At 56.7% G+C, this 24,200-nt stretch overlaps 1 protein-coding gene across 1 annotated transcript; it reads left to right on the top strand.

The window, feature by feature from the left end:
- The first annotated feature begins 6,550 nt into the window (after window positions 1-6,550).
- Window positions 6,551-22,665, top strand: EEF1A2 (eukaryotic translation elongation factor 1 alpha 2). Its single transcript, XM_067307640.1, has 8 exons — window positions 6,551-6,626; window positions 8,036-8,252; window positions 12,243-12,422; window positions 13,552-13,848; window positions 19,064-19,214; window positions 20,486-20,742; window positions 21,266-21,500; window positions 22,318-22,665. The coding sequence occupies exons 2-8, from the start codon at window positions 8,109-8,111 to the stop codon at window positions 22,443-22,445; spliced, it is 1,392 nt and encodes a 463-aa protein (XP_067163741.1). The 5' UTR covers window positions 6,551-6,626; window positions 8,036-8,108; the 3' UTR covers window positions 22,446-22,665.
- Window positions 22,666-24,200: the final 1,535 nt, after the last annotated feature.

Raw genomic sequence — 24,200 nt, 5'->3', positions numbered from 1 at the left:
CCGCTAAAATGCCGGAAGCATCCGTCCAAGCCCCGAACTGCAAGGCACAGAGAGCCTTGGTGCCTGGGTCTCGAGAAATATATCTGCCCCAGAAGGAAAAAAGTGGAAAGCCTAAAATTTGGGTGCTGCAGAGTAGCCAGGGAGGATTTATGGAGCTGAGGATGGGAATTTGGTTTCCTAGGGCAAAGTCTGTGTGGGTACGTGGAGGAGAAGACAAATTCCATCTGTATCGATCAAGAATCAATCATTTTAAAAGCAGGTGGACGACAAGATTTGGATGGATTTTTGCTTTGATTTTCCTCAGATTAGTGCTTCTGAGTTTACTGCGACTCTCTTTACAGTTTGCTTTTGAACAACGTTTCTCTGTTTTTTGTTTTTTTTTTTTTTAATCTGCCTCTCTGGGCTCCGTGTTACAGCTGGCAACCGGCTCGCGTGACCTGCTGGTCGTGTGCGCGGTTGGGACACAGCTTTACGCACAACATCGTGTCCTTGGCAAAACCACCCGGGAGGCAGCAAAGGGCGCAGGGCTGAGCGGCGCCGGCGGGACGTCGCGGGGCAGCGGCACGGCCGAGCCCCGTCCCGAAGGAGCGATGTTCTCCCTTCCTCCGGCCAAAACGCTGCGTTAAATTTCTCTCCTTTTGGACCCCAACGGGAAGGACGGGCCGCCAGGCTCTCAGTGGAAAAAAATAGCTCTTCTTTCCGAATTAAGCGGCTTGCAAACACGAGCCAGCGGCTCCGGCAGAGCTTCTTCAAAACGAATCGCCGGGTCCTTCCCGCGACACGGAGCCGGGCTCGTGAGCTTTGCTCGTGGCGCGTGGCGCAGAGGGCATTAAAAAGCGACCTGCCGTTGTTGCTGGAGGGCGGCGGGGTCCAGCCCTGTCCCCCCCCCCGGCGCTGCGGGGCTGCCCGGGGCTGTCGCCCAGCGGCAGGTTCCCGACTCGGCGCAGGCAGCTGCCGCCACCTACGGATAAAAACCAGCCTCGACGCGGAGCCGCGCAGGCGGCGCGAGGGGGGGCGAGCGGCCGCTTTGCAGAAACGCCCCTTTCCGAGGGGAGGCTATCAGGAGTCACAGGCTGCTCAATTTGCTCTCCCGAAACCTACGCCTCCAATTTGGGGAAAGCGGTGAAGAGGCTCAGAGCGTCCAAGGTGGCGCAACGGAAAGTCAACGCCGCGAGTGCGACTTGCTTTCGCTCGTCCCGCAGGGGCGTCTATTTAACCCCCTCCAAAAATGCTGGGAGATGTCTGGCCAGTTGCAGGCAGAATTAGGAAGGGGGCCACTACACCTTGCTGTTGTAAAGGTGTTGTTAGGGGGAATTCGGCTACGCAAGCAAGTTCCTGACTGTCGACCCGCCTGTTCCTTGACCAAGCCTTCGGGTCGAAGGGCGGCGCGCGGAAGGAACTGGTTCAACGGTTGTGTCTAATGAGCGAAGCGATGTGCTTGTCCAGGCGAATCGGAGAATTATCTTGCAGAAACCAGCCGAGGAGCTGATCGGGATTTACCTTTCTACAGCAAACTCTTAGGCCAGTGCCTCCTTTATAGGAGGAGAAGGTGCGATTTGGCTACCAGTTGGTGATACAAAGCATGAAAACACATCAACGGCTAATGTATTCCATAGGCTTTGGCGAGGGTGAGTTCAGCAGTGAATTTGCTCATTAATTTCTCCCTCTGGATGCAGCTGAAGCTTATGTTCTTAGCCAGATACTTCCATTAAGAGCCCTTCACCTACAGTGATCAGAAGATATGGGCAGCCAGGGCTCTTTTAGCTCCATGGCCATGGTTTAATAAGGAATAAGGAGCCCACCGCTCGCCCAGGCACCCACGCTGCCTGGTGTCCTTAAAGAAATGCAGCCGAGATGCCGATATTCCCCTTGCCTCAAGTTAAGGAAGATTTTGCAGAGTGTCTGTCTTGGCTGCTCCTCGGATCGGTGGCGCGTCAGCTGGAGCGGCGTGACGCTCTTCTGTGCAGCCTCTTTTTGTCAACCGTGTCTCGGGGGGGCGCGAGGAAATAGAGCAGCAAAATCATAACAGCAAAGGGGAAGGTGAAGAGCGGAGAAGGAGTTAAAGCCGTCAGGGGAAACCGGAGTTTAGACGAGGAGCTCCGGCGCTGGACGTGGGCACGTGCCCAGAGGGGCAGGACGTTAGGCTTCTGCGGGAGCGATAAGCTCCCAGGGCCGGCTGAGCGCAGTGGTCTAGCGGCCCGCGCTCGGCGTTCCGGGCGGAGCAGGCTCCGGGTGAGCCGGCCTGCCCTCGGGACTCCTGCCTCCTTCTGCAGGAGCGATTCGCCCGGGGCCATGGCGAGGGGGACGGTGCCGGACACCGTCCCCAGCTGGCCGGGCTGCTGGAGGGCTTGGGGATCTCGGTATCGCCGCCTAAGTTTATTTTTAAACCTCCGGCTGCAGTTTAGCGGGATCAGCGTGTGCTGCTGCAGGACCTCGGACCGTTCCCCGCTTCTCCCCTGCTCCTTTCCCGGTGCTCCCTGCCGCCGGGTGCGAGATGAGCCGGCAAGGCTGCCCCCCTCGAGGAGCCCCCCGAACACCAGCGTGAATATGCACTAAAATCCCCTGGGCGCTACACCCGGAGATCCATCTCCTCACAGCCGATATTTTACTTAAATGTGAATTCCTTCCCCGCATCCCCAGCAGCGGCACTCGGAATGCCACACGACGAGCATCGCGCAGAAGAGCCGTGGCGGCCGGTTCCTTGGGTTTTTTTGACCTTGACCGGTTTGGGCAGACAGTGATTTATAACCGCTGCAACGTCGGGGTGCAAAGGCAGGACGGGTGTGCAGGGGGCTCAAACCCTGACGGTGCACAGACGGAAACCAGCAGCCGTCGTCCCTTCCCTGAGGCTGCCCGCTGCAGGGCAACGTCTCCCCGAACCCCGTGACTGCTGGGCCGATGCCTGCTGCACGGGGGGACGCAGAAAACAGCACCAGGCCCCGCGTTTCTTCTTTTCAAGGCAAATATCTCTAATGCTTTGAAAGGCAAGAAGGAGGAAAACAACAGCTTTTGCCCCGGGGAGATGCTCAGAGAGGTCATCTGTTGTGCAGGCTGATTTTCCGGGGTCCAGGCCCGGAGACGGTTCGCTGCCGGTTCTGCGTCGTCCCCGTCGGCGAGAGCGGGGCGTCTGGGAAGCTGCGGCGTCGGGCATCCCCCGTGGCTGCCGCCCGCCCTGCCAAAAACCCGCCTTCCAGCCGAGCCCCCGTGCATTTTACAGAAGCAAAAATGCAACAGCTCGGTGAGCTGAACGCGTTACTCGCGGAAATAAAACACCCCCGGCGAGAAGGCAAATTCAGACAGGCGGCTCGGGGGGGGGTTACAGCCCAGTTACATACAAATTACAGACACGGCGGATTGCTCCTTCTGCCAAGCACCCTGCGCGGGGCCCTGGAGGAAAAAAATAAAATAAAATCTCATTTATTATGCGAATTTTAGCAGAGCTTAGATAAGCAGGGGGCTGCAGGGTCGGGGCGATATGGAGCGGGAGCCGGTGCGGCTGCTCTCGGCACGGCACGGGCGCTGCGTGGGCACCAGCCCTTCGGACGGGAGCCTCCGCTTTCTCGAATGATCGCGAATCATTTGGCGCTGGCTTTTTGCTAGGCTAAAAGAAGGGCGGGGGTACCAGAGACTGAAGAGGATGCATGGAAACGGCTTCGCCCGCCACCGGGAGCCGTTCCCGAGCCAGATGGATGGAGACAAGGCGCTAAACTTCCAGCCGCCCCCGGATTTTGGCTGTCCGGGTTTATTTTTTTTTGTGCATAGCTGAGCATTTAAAGACAGATTAGCAATATTTTTCAGGTGCTTGGTCAAGCGTTGTGGGGAAGTGGTTCCCCTCCGGCGTGGAAATAATGCCGAGTGCTTGCTGATGCAAAGGGATCGAACGCGTTCGATCCGAAACCCTTTTCTCCGGAGCCAGAAGGCAGGCGGGATGCCGGCGGACCGCTGTCGCTTTAAGCCTCGCAGAGGCTGGGCATCGCGCGGCTCAACCCAGCGCAGATTAGCCAGGTCTGACGGCTCTATCCTTTCCGTGCCCGGACTATTTATAGTCTGACGGGCCGCCAGGCTCCGTTTCATTGTAGGAATAAAACGCACGCTACGGGCGGGCTCTGGCCCCGTTTCCGTACGAGCCGGGCGAGCGCCAGCGAGGCAGACTGGGCGCCACGGTGCACAGCCTGGTCGTCCAAAGCAGACGTGAAACCGCAGACCAACGTTTCTGCTCGGGAAGGACGATCCACCTGCGCTCCCCGAGCGGCGCCGGGACAGCGGGCAGCTCGCAGGAGCCTCGCTCGCCTGCGTCTCGCGGCTTTGGACGGGCCTCGGGCTCCGCGGTGCTCTCATGCACGCGTCCTGCACGGTTACGTGCCACGCTGCTTTTGATGTTCGCTAGATGCACCCTCCATTTCTCTTTCCCCTGTCTGGAGAAAAGGGTAAAAATTCAAACCAGCTGTCTTTACTGGAGGAAAAGAGGATAAAAAGGAGGCCCACTACACCCTCTCCCTCTCCCTGGCCTTGCAGGCAGACGGACCCTGGGTTTTGCTCTGTGCTGTGACTTTAGCGAAGGCTGAAGACTTCATCAGCGGACCCAGCCCAGGTCCCACCTCGGGCAATTCCCAGGCTGGCCGCAGCCCTGGCACGGAAAGGGGAGGTGATTCTTGGCGAAGCACAAACACGGGCGGGAAGAGCAAGGAGCTCAGAGACGCGGAGCAGGCGGCGTCCCCGGGCGTCACCGCGCGGGATGGTCACCCCGGATCCAGGCGGCACGAAGGGGCTGGAGGAGCCTCAGCGGGTATTTGGCCGTGCCAAGATTTCACCAAAGGCGTTAAACCCCTGTCGGGCGCCAGCATCAGCAGTAAAACCCCAAGCCTCTGTCAGCACTGGGTTCCCCGGTCCTGCGGCAGCTCCGCTGCTCCTAGCCGGGAACAGCTCTGCGCGAGTCCCTCAACCATGGCCTTAAGCCTTCCTTTAGGAAGTTTCTTTCTACTTTTTCGGACAGTCAGTGCATTATATTTTGCACAAGGAATGCTGCATAAAAGCAAAGGATATCTTCCCTTTCACATTATATTTCTAAGAAAATGTCATGTTCAGAAAATAACCTGAGTGTCCCTTTAAACATTAATGAGAGGTTAATACGTGATGTGAAGGCTTTAATTCTTAGACTAGGAAGGTAACAGTTGCTAATTTAGCTGCTAAGGTCACTGAAAGATGGTCTAGACCATAACATTTTTCTGGACTATTACATAGCTTAATTTAAAGTTATCTTTCTTCTGACCTACACTTGGCCTCGGGACACAGAAGATTTTGCATTAGCCTTTTAATTGCACAGCTGACACAGGGCATGAATTTTCTGACCATTGCATGATACATATTTATGCAAAGGAAGTATCATGGCACTGCAGAAGAAAGGATTACTTCTGGTTTCCTTGTTTCCCTGGAACGTGAATCCCATCTCATGTTAAATGCAATGGTGTTGAGCAACCAATACACATGCTGAGTGAACACAGATGCGAAAACACGCTTTGATTTATTCGTTCCTTGCTTTGCTGTTTGCTCCTGTGCACATTTGTGCCATTTTTTTAATGACAGATGTGGAATTTCATCATTCTCCTTTTTGCCTAACCAACCTGGGGGAGTTATGGCATTAGTTAAACCCAAGTCAGCTTTGCTCTCTAGATACTTCCCATTTAAAGACTGGCAAAGGGAGACAGGGGAGGAGAACGACCTGCCCAGGATTTGGTGGCTAAGGAGAGGCAGGGAGCGAGAAGCCGGTGCCCTGGGATCAGGCCCCTCTGCTCTAACGCCGAAGGGGGGGATGCGAACGCGGCGGCCAGCGCGGAGCCCCTCTCCTCCCGGCGTGGCAGGCGAACGCAGCCCTCGCACCCCGGCCTCGCCGTGGGACGCAGCGAGGGTCACCCCGGCCACCGCTCCCACGCCAGCCCCTTCTCTCCACCCCCAGGCTGTCGTGGGGGGTGCAAGCCCCGCTTGGCCTCAATCTGCCCCATTTTGCCCGGACCAGGACCACCATCCTTTCCCCTTCCTCCCACACAGCCCTTCCCTCCATCTCCCTCCCATGCCGTAATCTTCCAGCCCTCCATCTCTGACATCCCTTCATTTTCCTCCCATCTCTCCACTTTCCATCCTTCCATCTTCCTCCCATCCTTGTCTTCAATCCCTCCGTCTCCCTCCCATCCCTCCATTTTCCATCCCTCCATTTTCCATTCTTCCATCTCCCTCCCATCCCTCCATCTTCCACCCCTCCACCTCCACTATCGCTCCATTTTGCTCCCATCCTTCCATCTTCCATCCCTCCGCCTCCCTCCCGTGCCTCCCTTTTCCATCCCGGCATCTCTCCCCATCCCTCCATCCTCCGTCCCTCCGTCCTCCCAGCGCCGCTCCCGCCGCTCCCCGTCGCTCCCAGCCCTCTCCCCTCCGCCTCGCCCTGCTCCCATCCCTCCCTCCCTCCTCCTCCTCCTCCTCCTCCTCCTCCTCCTCCCCCCCGGTACCGCATTGCCGTAGTGCGGGGGGGTCACTGCATTGCGCTGTCGCCGTCAATAGGTGGACCCCCTCCCGGGGAGATAAAACCGCCGGAGCCCAAGCTGGCAGCCTCTGCCGCCCCGACCGCCGCTCCGGTAAGAGCTCCGGGCCCCCCCGGGCCCCCCCGGCTCCCCCCGGCCCCGCGCCGCACACGGGGCTGCTCCTTAGCGGGGGGAATCGGGCTTTGGGGGGGCCCCGCAGAGATCCCCCCCCATGGCCGGGGGGTGCGGGGCTGGGGGGGGGGCAATGCGGCGCCCCGACGTGCAGCCCCGTCCCCGTCCCCCGCGGCTGGGTGCAGGGGGGCGGCGGGGTGCTGCCCCCCCCCCGGGGTGGGGGAACCCCGCAGGTGCCTGTCGCCGCCGGCTGGCAATAACCAGCCTCCCCCCCCCCAAAAAAAAAAAAACCCAGCCCCTTTGCAAAAAAAAATAATCCCCCCCCCCCAGGATCGGCGGTGCCCAAAGCGGAGCCCCCCCGGCTGCATTCCCAAAGCGGTGGTGCCCGGGTCCGGGCTGGAGCTGGCGGGGGGCGGCGGGGGGGGGGGCAGGGGCTGCGCTCGCCGCCTCGGCGGCTCTGCCCGGGGCCGTTGTCGCCTGCCTGCCCGGATCGCTCTTGCAGCGACAGCCCTGCCCTGCCCTGCTTTGCTTTTAGGGGCAGATTCGTAAAATCGGGTTTTATTAGATGTCAAATTAGAGCTGCCGATCGTGCGCGGTTTGTGTAGCCGCCGCAGAGCCATGGTAACCAGGGGAGATGCCAGCACAGCTCCCCCGACGGATTGATTTTCATTTTAAGCCTCCTCCCTCCTCTTCATCCAGATCATGGAAGCAAAATACAACAAAATCACCCCCCCCCCCCAACCCCGGGCAGGCTCAGGCGGCTCCGCGGGGCTCGGCGCTGCCGCCCTGCCGCCCCTCACCGTGCTCCGGCCCCGGGCAGCGCGGCAGGGCTCGGCGGGGGCTATTTTTGTCCGTCCCGTTTTGCGGGCACCATGTTGTCATCGGACTCGCGAGCTGCCCGGGCGATGCCGCTTGAGCCGCCCCGAGCCTCGGGGGATGGGCGCCCGCGGCTCCTCCCAGGGCCAAACGCAGGCAGATCCTGCGCGTCTGGAAAGACCGAGAAGGTCTCGGCAGCAGCTCCCTGCCCACGAGGTCAGGGGAGCGCCCTGGGAGGGGTTTTTTTGGGGGGGGGGGGGAAGGCACCTTCGAAGCGCGGGTGACGTAGCTTTGGGAATGGGGGTCTCCAGGGGGACGGTGCAGGAGGGACACCTCACCGTGGCCGAAAAACGCGGCGTCTCGCCAAGCTTCGGAGGCTGGACGCGGTGGCCAGAAATAGCTCGTCCGGCTCATCCGGGGGCGGGCTGGCTCCTTCCCAGCGCCGGGCAGCCGCGGCCGGGTGCCCCCCGCCGGGATGGCGGAAAACCCGCCGGAGCCGGGGGGTGAGGGGAGGTGGGATGCGGAGAGCCTGGGAGCAGGGGACGCCTTTGATGGGTCCGGCTCTTCCTCCGCAGCCCCCCCCGAAACCGCAGCCGCGCTCCCCCAGCCCTCCCCGCCGCCGCCAGCGCCCGCCCGCCGCCCGCCGCCATGGGCAAGGAGAAGACGCACATCAACATCGTGGTCATCGGGCATGTGGACTCGGGCAAATCCACCACCACCGGGCACCTCATCTACAAATGCGGCGGCATCGACAAAAGGACCATAGAGAAATTTGAGAAGGAGGCTGCCGAGGTGAGGCGTCCGTCCATCCATCTGTCCCTGAGCGTGCCCTGCCCTCCTCCTCCTCCTCCTCCTCCTCCTCCTCCTCCTCCCTGGCGGGCTGCGAGGCCCCGGCTCCCCCGCCGCCGCCTTCCCCTGCCAACACAACCATCCCCTTGGGAGTATTTCCTTTTCTCCGGCTCTGCCCTTTTTGCACCTTCATGTTTTTCCTTTGCTCCCTTTCATTCCCATCTCTCCTCTTTCCTCCCCTGCGCCCCGGGGCCTTCCCGTCTCCTCTGGCCTGGGGAAAAGAGGCCATTTGGGCGCTTGCCACCCCGTTGTCCGGGTTTTAGCTCTGGACTTGTGGGACTCGTTGCCGCAGGCTGTTAACGAGGGCAGGGGCGTAACAAGGTCTGGAAGACGGATTAGGTAACCACCTGCAATCGTAGGGATTCTGGGAGAGCTAGGAGCCGTAGCGCTTCAGGGCATCACACTCTCCCGAAATATTGCGGAGGAGGAGGAGGAAGCCTTGGCAATCCTTCGCTGCCCAGTGCAGGACTTGCTGAATTTCACCCTGAACCATCGGCTTCCAGCAGCTGCTGGGAAAAAGCTACGCGCACGGCTGCACCGCCGATTTGATCCGGTTTGAAACCCCTGTTCCCATTTTTCTCAGGCTTGCGGTCTGCTCTGTGGCTCGCCTGGCAGTCTTTGGTGTAGAAAAGCTGGCATGAAGCACGAGCGTTTAAGTTAAATTCTTTTGTTCAGCTTTTATAAGGAGGGTGATTGCAGCAATACACTCGGGCAGGCATTTATCAGACTGTCACACGGTAAAACACCCCCCAACACATAAAACGGCAAACAGAGATTAAAGAGGAAGACGCAGTCTTGGGGACAGACAGAAAAACGTTGTGAATTAGAAGCTCTCGGAAACCAACAATGGTAAATTCTAGAGAAGTGAATGATGAGGAGCCGTGATGTATTATTTATAGGGCGGATCTGGTCTCTTAAAAGGCGTCTTGTCGTCATCGTTCTAGGAATCTCTGATGCATATATCCCTTGATTTTTGTGCATAAGATCCCACCTTTATGAAGAGCAAAAAGAAAAGGACAAGGTTTTCAGAGCTGCCGGTCTTGATTAGACGTTTTGCTGTCTGTCTGTCTTAACCCTAGGGATTTGCTGAGATAAATCATCTATTTTCCTACCGCATTGTCAGTCCCTTTCTGCAGCTCTCAGGTGACGAGCTTCTTCCTAAAGCTAAAACGATGCTTCTCCCTCGTTCTTCTAAAACAGTCGTTGATGTTTTCCAATATATTTCCCCCTCCTCCCTTCACCTCCAGATGCGATATGGTGGCATTAGGTTTTTCTAGATGTGATTGCAGCTATTTTAATTGAAGAGACACTTTCCCCGACTTGCCAGAATATGCAGGGACTCGAGGCTGCTATTAATAGCCTGTTGACTGAGCTTACAGACTCCATTTTCTGATGCAGGGCTGGGGAAGGGTTTTCTTCCATTAGGTGGCATTCGCAGGAAATGGAGGCCTGCGTGAACCCGAAAAGCCAACAAAAAAACAGGGTCCAATTTTTTGATTTTTTTTTTTTTTAAGGGAAGAGATAAAGGAGAAGGATTTATTTCTTTTGACTTGAGGGCAGAGGTAATAGTATCTCGGAAAGAAGAGGGGATTTTGTTTTGTTTTTGCTTTGTTTTGTTTTTAATCATTATTTGTTGGCTACAAATAGGAAGCTGTCCCTCTGGTGGAGTTTGATCGAGAGAAAACAGGCAGTTTCTGGCACTGAACAGGGAAGGTATTGTGCAAAGCTAGATAATACCATGTTTTTTCAACAACAGCTCTGGGTAACTGAATATACCCAGTGAAAAGAGGGAAACTGTTTGCTAAATAAAGGATCTCGTTTGTCCCCAAGTTATGTCCGGCACCGAGTCCTGGGGCGAATTCGCACGAGCCGACCGGCTTCCCGCGCGCGCCTCCTGCGGGGTGGCCGGGAGCCCCTGCCCGGACCGCGGGCTGCTCCCCGCCTCGGACGCCTGCCCTGGTGCCCCGGCTTTGCCCCGCGGCCCCGCTCCGTGCCTCGGTTTCCCTATCCGCAGCCAAAGGACGGGGCTAGGGACGGCTGCGTGGTTGCTCATCGAGGTCCGGGCCGAGCACCACCGATTATTTTTTGCATTGCACAAGATGAGCCGGTTTTTTTCCCGCGCGCAGTAAATGGGCTCACCCCACCGAGCCCCTTCGCTTTCCCGCGGCGAGGCAGGGAGCGCCTGTGCTGGAAAGGGTTAACCTCCGCGCTCCGAGGGGGCTTCGGAGCAGGGATTTGCCTCTGGAATTTTCCACCTCCCTTTTCCACCCTGAGGAGCGCGAGAAGGCACTTGCCCGCGCGGTGAGGCGCCGGGGTTTCCGCCGCTCCCTCGGCCCGGCTTTTCCGCGGAGCAGGGGGAGGCCTGCCCGCGCTTTTAGGATTTTGCCCATAATCCTTCACAGCCAGCTGCAAAGTCATCGAAGCGCTAAAGCCGTTACGTAAACGGCCCGATGCCGTTAATTACTTGCGCGGCCCAGGCAGGCACGTGGGGATGGCACGGCTCATCCAGGGAGAGCGCGGGAATCCAGGGCTCCCAGGGCACCTCCCGGATGGCTGCAGTGGGGTCGGACCTGGCCCGTCCGGGCACAGGAGCGGAGCATCCGGTGGGAGCCTGGACAGGCTGAATTTAGATGTGAGGCTGGTGTTAACCTTCTCGCCGTGCAACAACGCCGAACCATTAGCTGGCTGCAATTAGGAAATGTTTCCCTCTGGGCAGGTGATTTGTAATTGCCCATTACGAATTTTATGTGCCAGCCTTTGATACTCCAGAAGAAATCGCTGTCACAGAGAACGCTGGACGAGGGGAATGGGCAACATGGTGCACCATCTTCTCCTTGCTCATTAAAGCGCATTAAGTCATTGGCAAATGACCTACTTCTGTAGCTAAATTCCATTTTCGATTCTAAAAACTTGCGGTTCAGTCCAAGATGTGATGCTGAATGCAGATTAACCCCTTCCCCGGGGCCAGGCACGGCCACGAAGGGGTGGTTTGGTTCTCTCCTCCTGCCTCCTTTCGTTTTCACCTTCAGGAGCCGTGTGCAGACTGGGTGCTCAGGCCTCCAGTCGCGGGGTGAAAGTCAGGCTTTCCCATCGGCAGGACTTCAAAGGACACCGACCCGAAGGAGAAACTGGTTCAGGAATCGCATCATGATTTTACCAAGGAGTGTGCTCTATCACAGTACTGAAATGCTGTGCTTAATCTCACCCAGCATGAGTTTATGCATCACGTTTTGTGTTAAAGCACAATTTTGGCTGTGATTTTGGCCATTTGGCAACAACAGTTGGTCAGGCTGTAGTTAACAGTAGCTTTTCCTGAGAATTCGCACACTCTGTGGCAAAAAAATCAATCACATTTTTATTCTGATCATAACAACCGTCTCGCATTTCATTTTCTTTTAACCCATTCTCCTGTTACCCCCCTGTCAGCTATGGATTCACTCACCAAGCAATACCCATCTTTATTAGCCAGCTGTCTTACAGCTTCAGCTAATAAATTAAAATGGTATCATACGTTTTCCAGCATTGTGCTTCAATTCTTTACCAGCGTGATTTCATAACGGTAACAGCTAGCCAGAAGGGAAGGCTGGTGAGGTTTCGTGGAGACCTCTTGGGTCATTGAGGCCAGCTCCTTGCCATGCAGTCCCACTTATAAATTCATTTAAGAGCTTTTCTTCCAGCCTGTTCTTCATCCCCCTGAGGAATTTGTTGAGGACAATAATATCTCCTTTCACCTGTATTTAGTAGTGTATAGATCATGGATGCCACTGAATTCAGAGGAGTTGCTCTTAACATTTGCCCTGGGACACTCTGTTTTCATCTGAGCTTGTGACCTGCCTAGCCCGGGGAAGGCAGGTTACTGGGCTGACTTGGTCCTGGCACTGATGCTGATGCTCAGGTTTCTCATGAGGCTTTTGCCTTTGTATCACCCACCAGATGGGAAAGGGTTCCTTCAAATATGCCTGGGTGCTGGACAAGCTGAAGGCCGAGCGTGAGCGTGGCATCACCATTGACATCTCGCTGTGGAAGTTCGAGACCACCAAGTACTACATCACCATCATCGATGCACCCGGCCACCGGGACTTCATCAAGAACATGATCACTGGGACGTCCCAGGTGAGCAACCAGGGCTAGGAGAGCAGGGGGGAGGCCAGACACAGGAACCGGAGCAGGCTTGCCACAAGCCCATGGTCACATAGATTCTCTTGGAGTCCTTTCTGAGGTGGGCAGTTTAGACACCAAACAGGCATCGAGCATCTTTAAGAGGGGTCCACATGAAAGGACACGTGCACTGGGTCCTGGCTTGCTGCAGGGGTCCCACATGTCTCGTTGGTGCCAGGGCATCCAGGTCCTGCACTTCCCCAGCTGTCTGGGGGCTTTCTCAGGCGCAAAGGGGTTGCTTCTCCATCCCATTTCCCCTCACCTGGATGAGGTGGGGATGAATAGCCCTGGGAGGGATGTTTTTGTGTCAGGGTATCTCCCACATTGTTCTAGCCTCAGCCAAATCAGATATGGAAGAAACGTCCCACAGCCCCTTAGGTTTTATTGGCCAAATGAGATCGCAAGGGTCTTTCCATCTTCCTTTTTCTCAAGATAGCCAACATTGGCAATATGATGTGGTTTATGGGACAAAGTCCATGGTCTACCCCTCCAGGGTAGGGTGGCTTTTCCTCATCATGCTACAGGACATGCCTGCATCTCATTACAGCTGATGGGTGCAGGATTAGCCTCGTTACATGCTCAGAGAGGACCCATTGCAGCACTAGCTGGGGCTGGGCATTGCCTTCTATCAAACCCAGGCAGCTTCTGCTGTGGCCCCTGAGAACAGGAAAAATAAATTGTGGAAAACAGTTTGCACTGCTGGAGCCTGATCCAGTATGCAGGGAGACTATCTGAAAGATTCCCAAGACTGGGGTTTTAGATAAGGCCCTTGCTGTGCCTCCCTGAGTGGTAAGGATCAGGTCCTGGTTGGAGTCACATAACCTGGAGGAACCCACTCTGCTTTCCAGTCCACGTTGCAAAGCCACACACAGTTGGGATGTCTGGAATAGCACAGTTAGCTCAGGTGAGGATTGAGGTGAATCGGCAGGGTTATGGGGGTAGCAGCTGGCATGGACTCTGCCCAAGCCATGCTTACTCCTGAGTAATGTTCATCTGGGGCTTATTCAAAGCTCTCGAGGATGTCAACAGGAGCAGAGCTCTCTGGGAACAGGAGCAATTCATTAGTTATCTTCTTTCTTCCCAGGCTGACTGTGCGGTCCTGATCGTCGCTGCTGGCGTAGGTGAATTTGAAGCCGGCATCTCCAAGAACGGGCAGACTCGTGAGCACGCCCTGCTGGCTTATACGCTGGGGGTGAAGCAGCTCATTGTGGGCATCAACAAGATGGATTCCACAGAGCCCCCCTACAGCGAGAAACGCTACGATGAGATCGTCAAGGAGGTCAGCGCCTACATCAAGAAGATCGGCTACAACCCAGCCACAGTTCCCTTCGTGCCCATCTCGGGCTGGCATGGAGACAACATGCTGGAACCCTCTCCCAATGTAAGTGTGTGCGTTGCAATAGACTTTTTTAATTTTCCCCCCAGCTATCTTGATCCAGGTGGAAGCCGACCTCCATGCCATGAAAATCGCAGGCACATTTCACACACCCATTGTGCGTAATGACCCATGCTGCCAACATAGATGTGTTTGTCACATAGCTCTGACTGAGTTGAACAAATACGAATGGGCGCGCTGTTCATGGCCCTGATTGCTGCTGTACCGTGGCCAGACACCACAGCAGCTAAACATGAACATCTTCAGGAGAAGATCCATGTGTCTTTGCTTCTGGGATGTAGTTTGAAGGTTTTGCATCTTCAGACGCATGGAGATGTTAGAGTCATCCACAGTGATTGTCACACTCAGCAGGAACATAATGCGTGTTTTAGTGCATTGTTTTTCAAGGTGATTAACACAATCTGGTCGTAGGCTTGGAACGGCTCCCACTGCACAGCCTAGTTCCTGTGTGTCAAGCATCAGGTGCATTTTCCCGTCAGTACCTCGTGCCAGTGCGGCAGCCGCACCTCCGGTTCGGGGCTGGCATCCTACTAATTAACGTGCCTTTTGCTTGGGGAGATACCAAGTTTCTCAAAGCTAGTTATGAAAAACATGGCTTGCTTGAGCATCCATTTTGGATTGCTCCTTGTCCAATTGATTTGGAAATGACCTCCCCACTGTGCATCGTGATGAGGGCTACGGGAATACAAAGGCAGGGGCTGCTGGGTAGGCACTTGCCATTACTTTGTCTGACAGCAGGAGAGAAAGAAGAGCCTGAAGAGGGATGGGGGCTTCTTGGCAGACAGGCTATCAATAACTAACACTATAACCCTTCTAAAGAAGGATGGCCTGGGAAGCTCTGGCCAAAGGAATGTAAGTCCTGACTCCGTGTCCCTGCCCTCCCAGGGGCTTCTGGGTGACCTTGAGCAAGTTGCTCAGGCCAGAACCCCCAAAGATGCCTCCTGAGACCAATGAGAAATTCAGTGCTTACGTGGGCTTTGAGATGTGTACTCCATTTGTGGATTATGGGTCTCAGCTCTTCGTGGCGAAGGAGGCGATATGTCTGAGTATAGCCTCCAAACAGCAACTGAGGGAAGTCAGGGATCAAGAGACTGAGTCAGGAGAGTGTTGCAGTGCAAGATCACAGCTACGGGAACCGTAGCTCATAGCCTTCCGTAGGAAAGGCAGCTCCCAGGAGACCTGGGGCTAGTTTGGAAGAGAGAATGTTTTTTGGTGTTGGGGAGATTCCTGTCCCCTGCAGAGCGAAGCTGGGACAAAGGTCAGCCCTGGCCGTGCCAAACCGAGCAGCATAGTTTTTGGGTGCCTTCAAATCAGCCAGGCTGCAAATGTCAGCAGCTGCTGGGCCGGGAAGATGATCCTGAATAATTCTCCTATTAATAGGCTGGGTAGTGGAGGCACCGAGCAGGACGGGCCTGGCTGGCCTCGTCCATCCAGATGGACCTCGGAGCATGTTCTCAATGTGACTTGCTGCCCGTATGGAGGTAGGGGCAGAAATAGCTCCCCCATGCCGTGGTGAGGCAGCTGTCTCCGGGGTGACTCCTGGGAGCTGCGTAAGCAGCGGCCAAGGCTCGGGTGTCAGGAGGAAAGCCCACCAGGAGGGCTGGGCTGACCACAGGGGTTCAGGACTTTTTGGAGGGTGCAGAGACCTCCCCATGCTGGGCGAGGGATCCCCGGGGAGAAAGTGCCACCTCCTGCCTTTGCTGGGACCCCGGCTGGAGACAGCTCCCTGCTTCCCTCCCTGCTTTTCCCTTCTGGGAAAGCTGGTGCAGGAATCTGATGCAGATCTCTCTCCTCTCATTCCTTGCCCTAAAGAGCACCGTTGTTTTTTTTCACTCGCATTTTCTGGCTGGGTTTCATTAGAGCACAAGGCAGTCAAGTGACTTGTCTGTCTGTCAAGGGACTTATCAGAAAGTCCCGTGGCTCTGTCAGGATTACAAGCCGTGACGTCGCTGCAACGTGCGGCGGCTTCTCTCGCCTCCGTGCGCGCACGGGTTTCGTCTGGCGGAAACAAGATACGGCACGGCTGCGTGTCATGCTGGGAGGAGAACGAGAATGCAGAAAATAGAGGGGCTGAAGCACAGAGGACGGGGCTGGATGCTTTCCAGCAATGTCCAGCAGCTCCCCGAGGAACCGAGGTCTCCGGTGTCGTAGGGGTTGCGTGTGCCGAGTGGGAGCCGGTCTCTGCTCCTGGAGTTCCCCACCTCAGTGGGCAATGGGCAAAGGGAATATTCCCCTTTATTGGAGGGAAACCGAGGCACTGAGTGATTTGTCCACGTTCGCATAGGAAGTCATAGAGGAAAAGGAATTTCTGAGTCCTCATCCAGAGGCTGAAGTGGAAGGTCTCTTTTTTTAAGAGCGATATAGAGAAACACAACACGCAGCCAATGTGCGGGGGGTGTGTGAATCTGTACGTCAGGCTGTCGGGGCTGTAACCAAAACTGCGGGAGAGACTCCAGGCCGAATCCCTGTTGGGCCAGGGTGTAAGGCCAACTGCAGAAACGCCCGCCAGGCTGCACTCGCATCAGAGGCTGACTTTTGAGAGCTTTTTGGCAAACGAGGTTTTATATTAAGCCATCGCTGCAGCTGACAGAACGAGGCCGCTGGATGTCGGGTTTGGAGAATTTTGCTCTGTGGGACGTTGTGACCCAAATGGCAAAGATGTGGGGGGTAGGAGAGGGCTGTGACCCGGGGGCTGCGGAGAGGCGTGGGGGACCGGCTGTGCCGGTGGTGCGTGCGTGTGTGTGTGTGTGCATGTGTGTGGTTGTGCATGCGTGGGTGCACTGGGCTGCTCACAATTAGCTCTCGCACGGGGCTCTCAGGCTGGGTAAAATCAGAGAAATGCGACTGCGCTGTAAAACGCGCTTGGTGTTCGTTAGGAGGCAGAGCCCGTTCGTTAATTATGGGGGCTCTGAGCCCGCAGCGCCCGGGGCAGGTGGTGCAGGGTTAACAGTTAACTTTGGGGGTTTCGGTCAGATCCTGCTTCTGTCATGGGAGCGGTGAAAATGAAATTGCTCTTTGGGAAGCAGATACAGGGAATAAATAGCGGAGTTTTTACTTGGACGGCCCTAGGAGGCAGCACAAGCCTATTTTTGCAGATTCCTTTCAATCTCAGGCCGTGAGGTTTTGCAGAATGCATTTTCTCCTAGGATGTGCCAACACGCTTCCGTATTTGTCTCTTGGGATGTCGAACTGTGGTCGGGCAGATAACAAAGTTCCCAGTGTAACAGGCAGCCTCGAAAGGGAAGGGGATGGGGCGGAAAGCCAGGCGTCGCGGGGGCAGAAATTGCCGTGTCTCCCTGTCGCTGAGCTGTGCTGGGAAGGCGCTGAGGGCCGGGGAGCACCGCAGACACGCGGCGCCCGCGAGAGCAGAGCCCCCGTCGCGGCCGCGGGGACGCAGGTGACAGCTGCCGCCATGGGCGGCTGCCCGGCGTTTGGGGCCGCGCGGCAGCGGGTTGCGAGGGAAGGTCTGAGTCACCCCGCGCGTCACGTGCAGCTCCGTCACCGGCTCCACGGGTTTATAATCTCATCAAGCTCCTCGAGCCCTGGCGCTGGCCTCGGCGGGGGGCCGGCCGGCTGCTGGGAAATAGCTGCGGCTCGCTCTAAGAGGGAAGGATCTCGCTGCAGAAATGTCCCCCGGGCTCCCCCCGCCGTCACCGCTGAGGAAGGCAGCTCGTGACAGATGCGTGTCCCGGAGGATGGCAAAGCCGGACACGTTTAATGCCGGCAGGGCCCCGTGACCTGATTGCCTCCGCCGAACCCAGGCAGCCGAGCTGCTCCGCTGTCTCCTTCCCGGCTGGTCGATGAGACAGCGGCAGAGATTGCGGGGCAGAAAACGGAGTTGTGGCATAGCCGGGTCCTTCCCGGGACGGCGGGTGGGATGGGAGCTGGGGTTAAATCCAAGCGGGGAAATACTGTCTAAACCCACCCATGCTGAGGATGGGGGAATCAGCTGGCGAGCAGTTACCAGGGTCTGACCTCGGTTTGCTGTATCGGGGCTGTTTCGCGACGGGGGTCTCCTGCACTCCTGGCCAAAGGGCTTTATTCCAGCGAGCAATGCAATGCTTGCAGATGGAGCAATGCTCCAGAAAGCACCACGTGCCTTCGGGAGCGGCAGCCGCAGTCGCACGGGGACCCCCTGTGCTCCTTGCACCCTTGGGGCACCAACGCATGGAGCCTGCGAGCTCCAGGTGCTGCTAGAGCTTCAGGACGTGCAGCAGCAACCAAAGAGGGGACTGCACTTTCCTGCAGCAAGTGTCCTCTGCAAAGCAGGTTTCCCTATCCTCCTTTTTTTTTTTCCCTGCCCAATTTTCTTTTAGCCTCAAGTGTCAAGTTAGGGCAGAGGCAGGGAAGCTGAAAGCATGGATGCAAAACGCTACTGCCCCTCCTAACCCCGGTTTTCCAGCACCCAAACCATGAAAACAAAACCCCGGAGGGTTGTGATGAGGAGCGAGCGGTGGGAAGCGTCTGTCCGCAACTCACCTCAAAGCAACTGGTTTCCCAGGGCTGAAGGTTGGGCGCTTTGTAGCTGGGACTTGGCCGGGGGCCCTGCCATCTCCGTGCCAGCAGCCCGGAGGTGGCTGCGCCGGAGGGCAGGAACTGTGCTGCTGGCACGGGAAGGCACCGCTCGGATTTGCATCGGGAACAGGAGCGGCAGGTTTCCTGGAAGGGCGCCGAGTGTTGCTAGGAGCCGGGGGATGGCCGTGGCAGGGCTGGGGGACAGGGCGCGTGCCACCGGGGGCACGCCGCTGTGGCCACGGAGCCATTTAACCGCTTTCCTCCTTCGCCTTCTGTCGGGAGTGAGGCAGGGATTTAACCGCTTTCCTCCTTTTCCTTCTCCTGTTAAGGGATGATTTGCACGTTTCTTGGAGAAAGGGGAGAGATGGAGCAAGTGGGTGTAGATAAGCCTGCAGGGACGATGGGGTGGGAGAGCTCCTCAGCCCCCAGGTAAAGTCAGGATGGGGCTGAACTGGCTCAATTAAGGCTGGGTGAATGGGTCAGCGGCTGATGGGGCCCTTGTGGAAATAGCTCCAGGAGTGGTCCAGGAGCAAACCACCGCCTCTGCCAGAGGGTGGGCCAGGGTCGCTCTCATGTAGCCCCCAGGCTGTTCTCCCTCCTGGCGGGACACCTCGGTGGCATCAGTAGGGTCAGGTTGCTGAGAAGTGGCACGCTCAGCGCATCTCTTTGTGGCTCTGTTCTCCAGATGCCTTGGTTCAAAGGCTGGAAGGTGGAGCGTAAGGAAGGCAACGCCAGCGGGGTGTCCCTCCTGGAGGCCCTGGACACCATCCTGCCTCCTACCCGCCCCACAGACAAACCTCTGCGTCTGCCCCTCCAGGACGTCTACAAGATTGGAGGTGAGCAAAAGCCCTCTTAACGTCTCTCTCCCCTCCACTTTAACCGGAGACTTTGTTCCATAGGATTTTGGGAATGGCATTTCCAGGTATTGTGAAAGTGGAGGGATTGGACTCCTCTGACTGGAGATATATTGGGGCAGAGGGATATTAGCAGCAAGGCAGAGACCCCATTTGGCCTTGGGTTGTCCTGGGTTGAAGAGGGACGTGCCAGAAGGTGCCTGGGGACTGGAGAGGACCAGCAGGCGCGTGAGTGCTCCCCAGGGAACCTGTGATGCCATGACCCAGCTGCAAATTTGGGCATCCCAGAGGTTGAGGCTGGAGAGACAAGCTGGGGGCCTGACAGGAATGAGGTCCAGTGGCAAAAACGTGTTGGGGCCCCAGATGGGGGGCAAGGCCAGCATGGAGGGCACCAGAACAGTGCTCGGGGACACTGCCCATGACGAGCCCAGGCTGGGACGAGGCGAATCCGTGGGACAAGTACTCATGGTCCACAACTGGCAGCGGCTGTGCCCGTGCTGTGCCCTGCAAATGCTGGTGTCAGTCACCAGCTCCTCCGTCTGCTGAGCTGTACCGTGGCGCGAGCCATGTATGGAGGGCATCAGCCTGACCATCTCCTCTTCCCGGCTGGAATGGTGATGGGGATACTTCTCCGAGCTATAAATACCTAGCGTGACCACCAGCCCGCTCTCAGCTCCGTGCCGCCTCCCCGTGGGCCGCAGCGGGCAGGTGCGAGGTCTTCCCAGCCCTTCTCCTCCCCTTTCCAAGGACGCGTGCCCTGCAGAAACCAGGCAGGGGGTGAATGTCGCTCCCTTGCTGTTTCAAGAAGCGTGTTAACAGCGCCCGTTGTTTGCAAAGGCAGATCACGTGCTCCCGACACGGAGCAGGTCTGCGCCCTCCCCTCTGCTGGAAGGGAAGACAGATATCATCGCGTCATGGGACCGGACAAGTCCTTAGAGAGAAGAGACACCATGGGAAGGGGGATAGCAAAGGCGCAACGGCTGATGCAAAGCAGCCGATTCAACCAAGCTCCCCGACCTCTTCTCGTGGTTGCTTCTCTTGGCGCTTCTTTACCCAACTCCTGGGCGTCCCCAAAGTCTCCTGAAGAGCCTGGGTGTAAAAGGTCTCCTTCATTTAATTAGTCACCCTAGCGGCAGCATGTGTTTCTTTGTCTCTGGTGAAAACTGTTGGACTTATCTTGCCTCTACATCCAGCCAAGCAATATGCAAGCTGGTTATGGTTTGCTCTGCTCTCTCCCTGTCCCCCCTCCCCAGGGATTGGCACGGTCCCCGTGGGCCGTGTGGAGACCGGCATCCTGCGGCCCGGCATGGTGGTCACCTTCGCGCCTGTGAACATCACCACCGAGGTGAAGTCCGTGGAGATGCACCACGAGGCCCTGAGCGAGGCCCTGCCCGGCGACAACGTTGGCTTCAACGTGAAGAACGTCTCTGTCAAAGACATCCGTCGTGGTAACGTCTGTGGCGACAGCAAGTCGGACCCGCCGCAGGAGGCAGCGCAGTTCACGTCTCAGGTCAGCAGAGCAGCCGGCGCGGGTGGTTTCAGGGGGGGGTGTGTGGGCTGCCGGCCATGGAGTCTTCCAGCATCCCACATCACGGGGCTGAGCCAGAGGGGATAAATCTCAGGGCATATCCGTGAAGGCTGGATGTTTTGGGTTTACCTGGCGGCTTTCCCAGGGTTTAAGCAGCAGGCTTGCAATCTACCATTGCTTCCTCTCTGCCAAAAGGCAGCCACCTCTGGGATGAAACAGGACACAGTAACCTCCAGGAAGTGAGGACATGAACCCCTGTCCTTCTGCTCGTGGCATAAATAAATAATAGCTTAAATAAAGCTTTAAATTAAGGGAGACTTCTGCCATGAAAGCCGGTTTGCTAGCTTTTTGGTGTGTCTGCCACGAGAGGGCATTGATGCACACTGCAGCGGTCCGGGCAGTGCCAAAGGCGCCAGACCCTGGGACAAGTCCCTCAGGGTGGTTGCCCCATGCATGCAGGGTCTTGGTGGCCCGCGGCCCGCTCCCACGCCACTGTGTCCCCTAGGTGATCATCCTGAACCACCCCGGCCAGATCAGCGCCGGCTACTCGCCCGTCATCGACTGCCACACCGCACACATCGCCTGCAAGTTCGCTGAGCTGAAGGAGAAGATTGACCGGCGCTCCGGCAAGAAGCTGGAGGACAACCCCAAGTCCCTGAAGTCCGGTGACGCAGCCATCGTGGAGATGATCCCTGGCAAGCCGATGTGTGTGGAGAGCTTCTCCCAGTACCCTCCCCTCGGTAAGCGAGTGTCTCCTTGCTGGTGAAGGTGGGACGCACCAAAGCGTTTCGCCGCGCAGGCACGGATTTCACTGCAGACTCGCTGTGAGCGTCTCCCGGTCCATCCCACTGGGTTGGCTGGGGAGCCCAGTGCATTCCTGCCTTCATCGCTCCTCCATGTGCTGTAGGTCCAAAATCTCATGCATTGACTGTGCTAGGTCACCGAGGATCAGGCAGCCTTGCTGTTGAGCTGAGCAGCTATTTTCAAAGGCAGGGCCGGGTTTTCCTCTGGGAATAGCAGGAGTTGCGTGTAGGGCTTCTCCCTCAAGGTTACTAAACTCCATGGTTGCTATGCAGTGATGTTTCTCCTGCAGACTTTCGCCTTCCCTGCTTCTGCCCTAAAACAAAATTGGTCAGGGAAAAAAAAAATAAGGAAATCTGCTCAGCAGAGGGCACCTTTTGATGCAAGTAACCACAATCCTTCCTTTGGATAATGTTGCCCACCTGGAAGCTTTAGCAATGCCTGGAGCTTGCAGAGAACAGATATGATTTAAATTTAATAAACAGTCATTTAAACAGAGGGAAACATCAGGGCTAGCTTGATGGTCAGAACAAGCGTTGATGGCTCAGAAAGTGCTAATTCCTGCAGAAACCTGCTCCGAGGCGAGCGGTGACAGTAGCGCCACTAGCGCTGCATGAGCTGGGCTTAGCTACCCTGCGCCGGAGGGATGAAAATCCCACCTTTGCCTGCCCAAAAGAGATCAGAGCTGAGAGTGCTCTGTCTTAGAGAGGGCAACGTGGCATCGTCTCCCTCATCGCCCCACTCTCTGCCCCGCAGGTCGCTTCGCCGTGCGTGACATGCGGCAGACTGTGGCCGTGGGCGTCATCAAGAACGTGGAGAAGAAGAGCGGTGGGGCCGGCAAAGTCACCAAGTCCGCCCAGAAGGCCCAGAAGGCTGGCAAATGAATCGTAGGCTCCCCGTGTGTAGCGCAGAAACCATCCCTGACACCAGGACGCTGCCACCGTCTCCCCCGGGCGCATGTGTGCACATCAGCTTGTAAGAGTTTATATGTCAACGACTGGATGCTCACCATTAAGGTCCAGTGGAAATTCTTTAAAAGGAAAAGCATGTTCCAGCGTTTGTGAGGCTTCATGTCAATTTTACCAATAAAACTGGTACAACATCCACAGTGGAAAAAAAAAAAACAAACAAAAAAACAACCAACCAACCCAAAAGGTGTGGAGCTCTGTGTGCGTGTGTGTGTGTGTCACTGAGAGGGACGGGTTGGCTGGGTTTCGTGTGGTCCCACTTATGGCAGGCTTTGGTCACGGGCGTCAGCAGGGCTGGGAAGGGTGTCCTGGGTGCCCAGGCGTTCCTCAGCTCTCACCTCTCAACCGGTGCAGGTGTCTGGGCTGGTTCTCCTGGCCTAATGCAGAGGCTGCTCTCACGGCAGCCAGGTTTTGGTACTCTCGCTAACCTGTTAACAACTGAGCCCTTTAACACCAATTATACAGCCCTTTAATATCAGATTTTCCATGCAAAATAAGCTTGAGTTAACCCCCTAAAAATATATCATTTTAAGAGAGAAAGTAGCACATCCCACAGCTCCTAGAAAGGCAAGCGGTATTTCTTTTACCCTCAGTAATAACCTGTAATTCTGGGAGAAGTGGCTGGAGGATGGATGCCTTCTCTCTGCACGGGAATATCCACCGTGGGGGGAGTGGGAATGAATCCAGTGGGTCGGTGGGGAGGGAGGACAGCTCAGGCTCCCCCAGCACATCCCTCGGCTGCTGCGTATCCCCACCACAATGCTCCAGGGCCAGGGGGACATCTCCTCGCCAAAGGTGGGTTTAGCAGCATATTGGAGCATCTTTGGGCTCGTAAATCAGTTCTCGGGAAAAGTGCCGGCGCCAGGAGCTGCAGAGCAGAGGGCGTCGCGTGGGGGCTCCGGGGAGGACATGTTCATACGGGGTCCATCCAGGGGAGCTTTAGCGATGTGCCTTTGTCATGCAACAAGCTGGATGTAGGACTTGGGTGTCCCAGCACGCGGTGGCCTTTTGGCCAAGGAGCAGCGCCCTGCTCTCACCCGGGGCCTTGAGTCACTGCAGAAAGTGCAGGGCCGAAACTTGAGCTCTCGGTGCCTCGAGAGGGAGTTATTGCCTCTGTTTATGCCCATCTGCCACGCTGCGCAATGATCTGAGAGGCTGTTTTCCCACTGATGGTTTAATCTCATGTTCCAGCCTCCTCCTCCGTTTCCCAGCTTCCTTGGCTGACTGTCCCTGTGCCAAGCATGGGGGATTTTGCACCATCCTGGATTTTTCCAAACAGAAAAACATCCCCATGTGCAGGTTTCTCCTCTGTCGCCAGTTGCAGCAGGAGCTGGAGTTCCCAGGAGGAACATCCCCTCCGGTGCCGAGGCAGGGACCTGCTTGCCGGCCCCCGGGTCTCCAAACGAGGGACTGGCCCAGGCTCAGGAGACACAGTGCGTGCTTTGCTTCCCGGTACAGAGAAGCACCAGGCACAAAGTCGGCCCCTCGTTTTGCTGGTTTGCTCTTGCAAACACAAGTTTGACAAAACCACGGCGATGTTGCCATAGAAATATGCTAGCGAGCTTTGCGAGATGCTTGGGGAGCGAGGTGCTTGTGGCGTGGTAATTAATGGTGCAGTTACGGAATAGGCAAAATTAAAGCCCCTGAGGATTTAATTCAAACTCACTTACG

This window comes from Apteryx mantelli, chromosome 18, assembly GCF_036417845.1.
Source record: "Apteryx mantelli isolate bAptMan1 chromosome 18, bAptMan1.hap1, whole genome shotgun sequence".
Lineage (NCBI taxonomy): Eukaryota > Metazoa > Chordata > Aves > Apterygiformes > Apterygidae > Apteryx > Apteryx mantelli.
The sequence above is the reverse complement of the archived record's forward strand: the minus strand, read 5'-3'. Positions and strand labels throughout refer to the sequence as shown.